Here is a 10,818-nt window from a genome sequence, read left to right on the forward strand (position 1 = left end):
TCTAGATTATTAATTTCATTGAGAATATTTGACAAGATTTAAAGAAATAAAAGCAGGTTGAGTTTTCGCTCACATTGCGATACATATATATTAAACCTCATATAGATTTTTCTAACAGTGTATACAGTCCTATGATGACATACGGATAAAAGTACTGGGTGCTAGTAGCATGATAGTACTAGAGACCAACTAGAGATAGGGGAAACTAGCCAGAGCCTCACTAGAGCCCTTTAGAAATTTCTCGCCGTTTGGAAAATGACTCAACACCGAAAGTTTAATATTTTTTTAATATTATGAAACAATTTTTAATAAATGTTTATATATTTATAATAATTTTCTTCTGATAATTCATTATTTTAGTTGAAAATGCCTTTCTTTAATTTATCAATTATTCTCTTTAAAATATTTGTTTTTTGTGGCTAAAAATGAATTTTTTGAATTAAAAATAACTATTCCATATTTCGTTTCATATCATCTTAACTTGAGAATGCAGCAACTGTTATTTTAAAAAGTTCTGTGTTTTGTTTACATTCTTATTTTTTATTTTCAATATTAATATTACAACAAGGCTCTCGAGTTTTTCCTTACATATCTGCCTTTTTCCAGAAGGGATCGCGTCTTGCAATTATTGAGTATTAAATATTTAGAAAACTTTGCAAAAAATGCATAATCCTACAAATTATTATTGATTTTTATTTTTAAAAATATTGATTTTCTATTTTAAAGTATTTTGCGTATTGATATGTGTAATTTTAATTTCATATAATTCGGATAGTTGATAACATAAAACATGGAAACTACTTTATAGCCACGCTTATGAAAATATTTAATTTTTGAAAAAGATAGAAGTTGTTAAGGCTTTGAAGAATAAATAAAAAAAAATCGAAATTTTCTAGGGAAATTTGACGACACAGGACCTTCTCAAAGTTGACCTATGTTCTCGACGTGCGTTATTTCGGTGCTTTTCGGCAAATAAATGATGACAGCTCCTTACCACATTTTTGCACAATAACCATTAAACATGCAATCGACGAAAAAATAAAGACACAATGGCATAGAATATACAGTTTTTTTATACTATTTTTTTTCTTTGAGATATTAACGCCCAAACTGACCGGACTACATGAAAAAATTAGAGAGTAGGTTAGGAACGTGATCTCCCTCCACGAAAGAACATACAGAACCATACAGAAAAAAAGTTTGCATGGAAAAAGGTGGTCATGTAAGATTCCAGCAAATCCATACAGACTTAACTTTTATGTATGGATATGTATGGATATGTATGGATATGTATGGAATGTCCAACAGAATATACTCTGGTTTCCGAGTGCTTCCGGCTGGATTTCTAATTCGTGTTGTGGAATTCCACATTACACCCTACGGACAACTGGGACTGTATAGTTGTGAATGGTACTTTTTACAGAAGAGAGTCTGGATTATGTATGGATTTGTAAATCGTTTTGGGAAAAGTCACATTTGGCCATAAAAACCTCCGGCTCTATATGGTTCTGTATGGAATTTTTCACAGAAGAAGATCTGGTTTATGTATGGAATTGTTAATCTTTTTTGGGAATTCCACATTGGACCCTATGGACCCCTGTGCCTGCATGGTTCTAAATGGAACTTCCTACAGAAGAGAGTCTGGTTTCTGTATAGATTTATAATTCGTTTTGGGGAATGCCACATTGGACCCCCAGGCCTGTATAGTTTTGTATGGAATTTACTCCACAAGAGGGTCTGGTTTCTGTATGGATTTACAATTCGATTTGGGGAATTCCACATTCGACCATACGAACCCCCGGTTCTGTATGGCTCTATATGGAGTTTCATACAGAAGAGCATCGGGTTTATGTATGGATATTTAATTCAATTTGGGGAATTTCACAATGGCCTCTACGGACCCCAGGGTATATGAAGGATCTGTATGGATTTTCAATTTAATTTGAGAAATTCCACAATGGCCCTCACGGAATCCATGATACATCCTTGTAACTTCCATACAGATCCATACAGGCGAAGGAATTTAACACGCTTTTTAAAACAACCTGTATAGTAATCCGTACAGAATGAAGAACAAATTTTGTTTGGACTTCCATACAGGTTGCATTCTTTGGAATCTCCATATAGCCGAAGGAACTTAGCGCGCTTTTTAAAACTTCCTGGCGGGGAATCCATATAAAAACCAGAACAATTTTTCTTTGAAATTCCATGTAGATTACATCCTTTGGAATCTTCATACATCTTCATATACAGTTGGATTTACTTACCGTGTTTTTTGAAGCATCTTGTTTGGAAATCCATACTAAAAGTAGCCCCAGTTATGTTTGGAAATCCATACAGATTACATCCTTGGAATATCCAGACAGATCCATACAGCCTGAGGGACTTGATGCGTTTTTTGAAAAATCTTCTTTAGACATCTATACAGAAACTAGATCAAGTTTTGTTTGTATATAGTCTCAAGCAGATAATATCAATTGAACATCTGCAAATTCATGTTAGTAAATTGCATGTAGATACATATTGCATCAGAAACTTTTGTGGAAATATTTTTCTGTATGCCACTACCATCAGAAGCCAACAGGGACATATAGATGCATACATAAATTCTGTATATGGACCTGTGTGTCATTTAATGAAGGGGTATCTGATGTTGCTACTTGCTAATGGAATTTGAAAATTGTTTTGATGTGTCCGTTCTTATACCTTCGATTATCCACGTAGACTTTGCCATAGGTGCGATTCTTTAGCTTCTTCTGCTGTAAGTTGATGCTGATGTGGTGGAAGGAAAGCTGGCATTTTCCACGTAATAACTGAACGCTTCGGGAGATTAGTGACATCCCGGTATCCCACATCAACAATGAGAATATCGTTTACTTGGAGTCACCTATACATTATATCACCGTCTCTTACGAGCTCATTTTGTGATATAGCATCAGGATCATTATTGCGTGCCGTAAAAAGTTTTCGGTATTAAAAAGTTCTGAATAAATCAACAACGAATTAAATATGGAACATATATAATCGGCAGCATTTTGGACCTCATATAGTCCCTTTACTAGTCTGTCAAAAATAATTATTTATGAAAAAAACACACATTTTTGTTTAAAAAACTTAAATACAAAGTTCATAAATATACCCAGTAAGAAGAGAAAAATAAATATTTTCAGATTTAAACGAAAGAGTGAGTATTATTTAATTTTTTTTAATATGCTAATTTTTCATCGGGAGAAGTGCCCAACGAAAGAATATTTTTATCTCCGAAACCAATTCTTTTCTATTTCCTTAACGATTGACACTTGTGTTGTATTCCACGTAGGCGAATATATTTTCCACTTTTGTAATTCCTCTTAATCCAATCAGCAAACATACCTCTCACGGTTATTTTTACTAGATTCTTTTGCTATTTTATTTCTAGATGATGTAAAGGCTTTTGCGGCTTATAAGTATGTCAAAAAAATAATAACGAGTAAAATCACAACAAGTTGACGCTTCTCGGAACTGTTCTTTAGTTACAGGACATTCAAATTCAATCTCAGACAAGCTATTTTATTCAACAAGAGTCTGAATCATAGCTACATAACGAAGGACTTGTAAAAAAGCTTGCGACCATCAATACGTATGGCCTGTTAATAAAACGTAAACCCTCTAAAAGTGACTGCAGAATGAAACAGTTATTCAAATGATGTCGATATGATTTTACATTTTTCGAGATGTATATATTGCAGAAAATAAAAGCATTTCTTTTGCACTTGACTGATAATTTTTCTGTATTATCAGCAGTATTGCAGATAAGACAAGTGATATTCCTAGTCTGCGTTAACATATTTAATCTTAGGCAAGTGGGATCTTCTTTCATGGCAAAGTTTTCGTTACGAATCGATTGGCTTCAATATTAGCGCATATATTTGTGAGATGTGTAACTTCTAATGGGGGTATTTAAATTCCATATCATCTGTGGTTAGCAATTTCTCTTTTGCAATTATTCTTATCTACATCGAGTCGAATTATAAGACAAAAAGCGAATCGTCCATTACAAACGTAACAACGTAAGACATTTCTAAATGCTATTGTGATGAAAAACGCATAATGATAGAATGCGAGTGTTAAATTTAAGTTCTTTAGTTGGGGGGTTGACTGGGTTCGTTTGGGCTGATTGGTTTGAGTTGGTTTGTTTGTGTTGGTTCGAATGGGATATGGTTTGTTCGATTTGTTCAAATTCGTTCGTTTAAGTTGGTAAGTTTTTGTTAATTTGTTTCGGTTATCCAGTTTGTGTTAATTCTATTGGGTTGGTTTGGTTTTAAAATAGTTTGGGATGCTTCGTTCGAGTTACTTCGGTTTGGTTGCTTCCCTTGGTTTGGATCACTTAGGTTCGTTCGATTGGGTTGGAAAGTTTTAATTGATTTGCTTGAGTTGGTAATTTGTTTGGAGTTTGCTGGTTTGGTTTAGCTGGTTTAAGTTAGTTTGTTCGGTTTGGGTTCGTTCGGGTTTGTTCCTTTGGTTTGACTGCTTTGAGTTGCTTCGTTGGCGTTGGTTCATTTGGTTTGGGTTTTTTTTTATCATTTAGGTTGGTTTCTGTTGACTTGGTTCGCTTGAATTCGTTCGTTTAGGTTGGTAAGATTTTTGTAATTTGTTCGGGATTGTTTCCGTGCGTTGATCCACTTAGGTTCATTCGATTAGTTTGTTTGGTTGGGCTAGTTTGGATTGGTTGGGGTTTGTTGGTTGGGGTTTGTTGGTTCGGGTTGGTCGCTTTGGGTTGATTCCTTTGGGTTGTTTGATTTGTTGGTTTGCGTGGGTTTGTTGGTATGGATTAGTTCATTTGTGTTGGCTAGTTTGAGCATGCTCGCTTGCGCCCGTTTTTTTTCTTGGTCGTTCGTTTGGGTTTGTTCCTTTGTGTTGATTGGTTTGAGTTGGTTCGTTTGGGTTGGTATATTTGGTTAGGTTGGTTTGTTTTCGATCATTTGGCTTGGTTCCTGTTGGTTTGGTCTCTTTTTTTTTGTGTTAGTTTGCTCGAGTGGTCCGTTCGGGAAAGTACCTTCATTGACTGAATATTGGCAATAGCCTGCTTACATTTTGTCTCCGGTTGCTGGATATTGACAACATCTTGCCTTCCTTTTCTGAAAATTGTTTTCCTGCTCATATCTTGTTTTTATTAACCGTATGTCAACAAAAAATGAGAAGTTCACGTTAAATGGTTTTGAAAACTGACCTGTGTTTTAAGGTCATGACTTTCTTAGCATTTTCTCCTCAGAGAGAAATATCTTTTGAATAGAAAATTTCTTCATCTGATTTTCTGTTTTTATGATATTGACTTAGGTGTGTTAAAATGGTTCGAAAATTAACACTCTATAACTCAAAAACTGTCCATTTTTGGACTTTATGCTCATTGACTTTTTCAATCGAGACGATGCTACAATTTTATAAAGTTTGCTCAAAATTGACAGGGATCCATTTCATGTACATTTTGTGCCTATCAAATAGATAATTGTGTATTCTTTTTCAATAGTAAAAACTGTACATGTAGAAACTTGTCATCAGTTTTGAACAAATAGGAATGTTTTTAAATTTCCAAATAAATTTTTTTATCTCAAAAAATAAACAACTTATTTTTAATTCCAAATTATTCACGAATATCTTTTATTTCAGAAAGGCCAAATAATTAACTGGCTACGGATCATAAAAAATGGCAAATACAACATGTATTTCCGTGAAAGATGAGCAAGTTCACTTATGCATCTGGAATCTGCAAAAATCGGAATTCATTTTTAATCAAAACGCTGAAAACCTTGGATATATTTTCCAGAAATCAATACAATCACCAAAGTATTTTGCGCCAGAATTCGTCAACTTGAAGTGGTTTTTCGTACTAAAAAAATTACGAAACGATGGAGTTTATGATCTACTTCTTTTTTGCGAAAGCGTCAACAAATCGAATATGGAACTTAATTTCACTTTTGCGATTACAACCAAATTTGTCCAATGTTCATCAAATACAGTAAAATGCAGCCCTCTAATAATAAACGGAGTGCGGAATCATAAAATTGTAAGCTTTTTTATCTCTAAATTCAATCCAGAAACCAATTTAGGACGGAATTTTCTAATGGAAGAAATGACTATTGTCTGCAGAATAACACAAAATAAAAAATCATTTCAATTTCTCAGAAGTTTTGAATCTTTTTATTTGAAAGAAAAACTTAGCGATGTACTAATTGTCGTTAAAGAAAAACAATTCCACGCACACAAAGTAATTCTGGTCGCAAATAGTCCAGTTTTTCTGGGAATGTTTTCCCATCAAATGATAGAAAATATTTCAAGTAAACTCGAAATTGACGATTTTGAGCCGAAAGTCGTTAAGGAATTTTTACGTTACCTTTATACGGGCAAGATTTCAAATTGGGATAATTATATAGACAAACTCTTTGCAATTGCTCATAAGTACCAAGTGGAGGATTTGAAAAATGAATGCGCGCTGTTATTATTTGGAAATTTGACAATTGAAAATGTCATCCATGTTCTGATTTTGTCCGATCTTTATGATTCTGAAGATCTGAAGCAGAAATGCTTGGGTTTGATCAACACGAATTACGAAAAGATTAGAGACAAGGGTGACTTGCAGCATTTAGAAAGGCAACCTCGTCTTCTTATGGATATTTTAAAAGCTACAAGTAGACAAATCCACGAAGGAACTGAACCTGTTATTGAATCTTCTATAGAGAAAATACCCAGCAAAACTTCCTGTCTGTGGACCGTAAACAATTATTGGGAATACTGCGAATCTCCTCATTTTCATATGGAAACTGGGAATCCCGGGAAATATTTTTCATGGTGGTTCAGAATGGTTGAGAGCAAATTGCTTCTTTGTCTGGCTAAAGATGATTCAGCAGCTGAGAGTTTTTTGGAACTTACAATTGTTCTTCAAAACCCTTTGACATTAAAAGGAAAGCGAAAACTCCGCATAAATCTTGACGACAAATGCAGGCTCTACAATTTGATACAATGGCGAGAAAATGTTACAAAGTTGATACTATTCTGTAAAGCAGAGCTGATTCCAAACCGCGGAAACCAAATGTCCAATCTTCTTCGAAATTTCGAAGGAGAATTGTCCTACGAATTCTTCTTCCGGAATACAAATTGCAGCGACGTGACACTTTACAATCAGGGAAGGCAATTTCCGGCTCATAAAATTCTTCTTGCTAATAGGAGCGAGAAATTCAAGAAAGTTTTTTTACCCACTGAATCTTTGTTCGACTTTACGAAAAAGAACGAAACTCAGGGGAAGAAAATTGAAAATCTTCGAGTGGATCATCTAAAACCGACAGTTTTTGAGAAGTTTCTCAATTTCATTTACAATGGAGATACTGAAAACTTGGATAATTTAGCGAATGACCTGTATCTAGCGGCGAGCGAGTACGAGGTCCAAGATTTAAAACTTGTCTGCGAAAATATTTTGCTGACAAGTCTTAACGAGAAAAATATTATTTCCAGTCTCATTTTTTCTGAAAAGTATAATATCGAGTGCTTGAAAGATAAATGTATTTTTTTAGTAGCGAAATTTTTGGAAGAAATTGAGGAGAATGAATTAAAGAGTTTGGAAAGGACATATCCAAAGTTGTTGATGGAAATCCTAGAGGTGAAACACACTGGAAGAAGATTTCAATCTATTGAAAATAGTTTCTTTCCTTGTTTTTTAAAAGAAACTGGCAAGAAAATTATTTCGTATGCCTGCGGTGAAGTCTGGTATTTATGTCTTTATTTTTTCACTGCGGAAACAGAAAAAATGAACGAGATTCTTGTAGAAAATGTCAAATCTCATTTAAATTCTTATATTTTATCAATGTTACCACTTTACAACTAATTTTATTCTTATTCTTCGGCTACGCCATCTCACGTGAATATATAATTTACTATTAAAAATTATTTTACAAAAATTAGACATGCTGAAATTATTTATCAACGTCGAAATATCAAAAATAATTTTAAGCTTAAAAAGATTTCAACCAATTAAGAGATTTTATATTTTTCACGATAAAAATTTGTAGAAAAATTCGAATAAGTTTAAGAGATATTTGAAAGTTGTAGAAATATACGAAAATAATTTTAAACTTGAAAATATTTCGACAAATTTAAAACAAAATTTTGAAAGATTTCAAGAGAAATTTTTTTTCTTCAGATTTTTGGGAAAATGTTTAATAACTTTTTGTTTTATAAAATTTGTTTCAAGAGAATATTTAAAGGATTTCAAAACATTTCAAGTGAGTTCCTAAATTTTCATAAAAAAATGTAAAAGAGTCAAAACAAAAATATCTTTTTTTCACGATTTTACAAAATGGTAGAAAGATTCGAATAACTTAAAACAATATTTAAAAGTTTTGAAAAGATACAAAATTCTGGAAAAAATTGTAATGATATACTTTAAGGTTATGTAAATATAATTAACAAAATTTTAGGACAAATTTGTGTCAATTAAAATGATATCTAACACTTTTTGATGATTCGAAAGAATTTTAAAATATTTAAAAACTTTTCGGAAATCTTTCAGTTTTAAATTATTTCTAATCTTTTCAGAACTTTTAAAATTGCTAAATATTTTTTAAAGCGACTTGAATTATTCCAAAAATTTTATTAAAATCCTCAGGATTCATTTTTGATAGTTTCGGAAATCTTTTGGAATGTTTTGATATTTTTTTAATATTCCCTTAAAATAAATTTTGTGAAATAAAAACTCATTCACAAATTTTCCAGAAAGCTTTAAAAAAATTATTTATTTTCTGGAAGCCTTTGAAAATTCTTAAAAAGCTTCTATTTTTTTTTCTTGAAAACTTTTACAAACTTTGAAAAAAAATTTTTGCAAAATTGAAAAAATTTCCTCACGATCTTCCAGATTCTTTTTGCTACTTTTTGAAAAATGAATAGCTTTTTGTAATTTTTTATTTTTTATCAAAAATTATTTTTCCCTTTAAATTAAAATAACTAAATATTTGTTATTTTTTGACTAAAAAATCTTTCTTAGTTGAGGAATCAGCTATATTCTTTCAAATTCGTTTTTTTTATGAATATGAAAGCTGTTAAGACATTTTTTTTTTATTTTACAGGGTTTTAATTTTTTAAAGTTAATTTCAAGAAAATATTTTATAAGTTTTTCAAAAATTTCAAAAGAAATTCAAAAATGTAAAACCATAATCACGAAGAGTTTAAGGTATTTTTTTTTAGTTTTACAGAATTAAAAAAATTTGAAAAAAAGTTTTGGAAAGATTAAAAAAAATTTGAAAGTTGAAAATGTTAAAAAAATGTAAATTTAATGTGAATTTTTGAAGAGTTTGCCAATAATTAGGAGATTTTTGAGAAGTATAAAAGGATACAAAATCTTTCTTAATATTTCCTTGAAACGTTTTAAATGGGTTTTTATATAGAAAAATTAATTTGTAAGGAACTTTAAAAAAGATATTGAATAATTTCATAAGATTTGTAAAGTGTCGAGATGTCTGGAAGATCTAGGGGACATTTTTTTAATTTAGGAAAGATTTTTTTTTAATTTTAAGAATAATTTGAATGAGTTGAAAAGATATTAAGGAATGTATATTTCTTGGAAGTTTTAAAGAAACTAAAAATATTTTTAAACTTTAGAAAAATTTAACAAATATTTATTAATATCTTCCAAACTTCTAAAAGTCCTAAATATCTTTTAAACTGACTCGAATTTTTCATTAACAATTTCTAAAAATTATTATTATTTGATCAAGAATTAGAATGTTTGAAAAATTTTACATTATCTTAGTGTTATTTATCATAAATTCTTTTTTTTTTAATTAGATTTCAAAGAAGATTAAAAAATTTGAAATATTTTTGCTTTTGATTGCGTTTTACAGCAGAAGACGACATTTTTAGTAAAGAAATTATTGGATTGGAAACAAGTAAAAAATTGTGTACAATTAAGGTTTAGTTATGTTAGATTTTTAAAAAATGATTACTATTTTTAACGAAAACTGATTGGATTTTAAAGAATATTTACATTTTTTAAGCAAATTGAGGTTATTTTGGTGTTTTTTTAAACCCAAAATTTGAATTTTTCAACATGAAAGTAAATAAATTTAAATCCAATGTTTTTTGTTTAAAATGATGAAATTTACAAGCTTACAAAAATTCGGATTATGTTATCACTTTTCCGTTGAAATTTACATTTTCATTCAAAAATCATTGTATTTTAGACTATTTATAATTTTCTAAAAATTTTAAGTTACATTGGCGTTTTTAACCGAAAATTGGAATTTTAAAACATAAATTATTATAATTTGAACAAGATTTAAAATCTTTTAACAATTTTGGACTATCTTAGTGTTTTTTTGTTCATAAATTTGTATTTAAACAAAATTATGTTTCAAAGAAAATTCAAATACTTTTAACCATTTTTGATTTTGTTTGCGTTTTACATCAGGAAACGAGATTTTTACTAAAGAAATGATTGGATTTCAAAAAATTAAAAATTGTGTACAATTAACGTTTAGTTATATTAGATTAAAAAAATATTATTACTATTTTTAATGAAAACTTATGTGATTTGAAAGAATTGTTTCAATTTTTCAACAAATTTATGTTATGTTGGTGTTTTTTTTTATATCTGAAATTGTTATTCATCAACAAAAAATTAGTTAAATTTAAATTCAGTGATTCATGTTAAAAATGATCAAATTTACAAGCTTCAAAAAATGTCAGATTGTTAGTATTTTTCGTTGGAAATTTAGATTAAAAAAATCATTATATTTTAAAGATTATTTATAATTTTCTGACAATTTTAAGTCACATTGGAGTTTTTAATCGGAA

The 10,818-nt window shown here is 30.2% G+C and overlaps 1 protein-coding gene across 4 annotated transcripts in view; it reads left to right on the forward strand.

Annotated features, from left to right (window-relative positions):
• Positions 1 to 7,923, forward strand: part of LOC117172404 — a 20,467-nt gene extending 12,544 nt beyond the window's left edge. For all 4 annotated transcript variants that reach the window (XM_033360308.1, XM_033360298.1, XM_033360319.1 and 1 more), the window contains exon 2: positions 5,647 to 7,923. In XM_033360308.1, coding sequence (XP_033216199.1) covers positions 5,684 to 7,855 — 2,172 coding nt within the window. In that variant the 5' untranslated portion in view covers positions 5,647 to 5,683 and the 3' untranslated portion in view covers positions 7,856 to 7,923. The remainder of the gene's footprint in view (positions 1 to 5,646) is intronic.
• Positions 7,924 to 10,818: the final 2,895 nt, after the last annotated feature.

This window comes from Belonocnema kinseyi, chromosome 1 (assembly GCF_010883055.1).
Source record: "Belonocnema kinseyi isolate 2016_QV_RU_SX_M_011 chromosome 1, B_treatae_v1, whole genome shotgun sequence".
NCBI classification, from domain to species: domain Eukaryota; kingdom Metazoa; phylum Arthropoda; class Insecta; order Hymenoptera; family Cynipidae; genus Belonocnema; species Belonocnema kinseyi.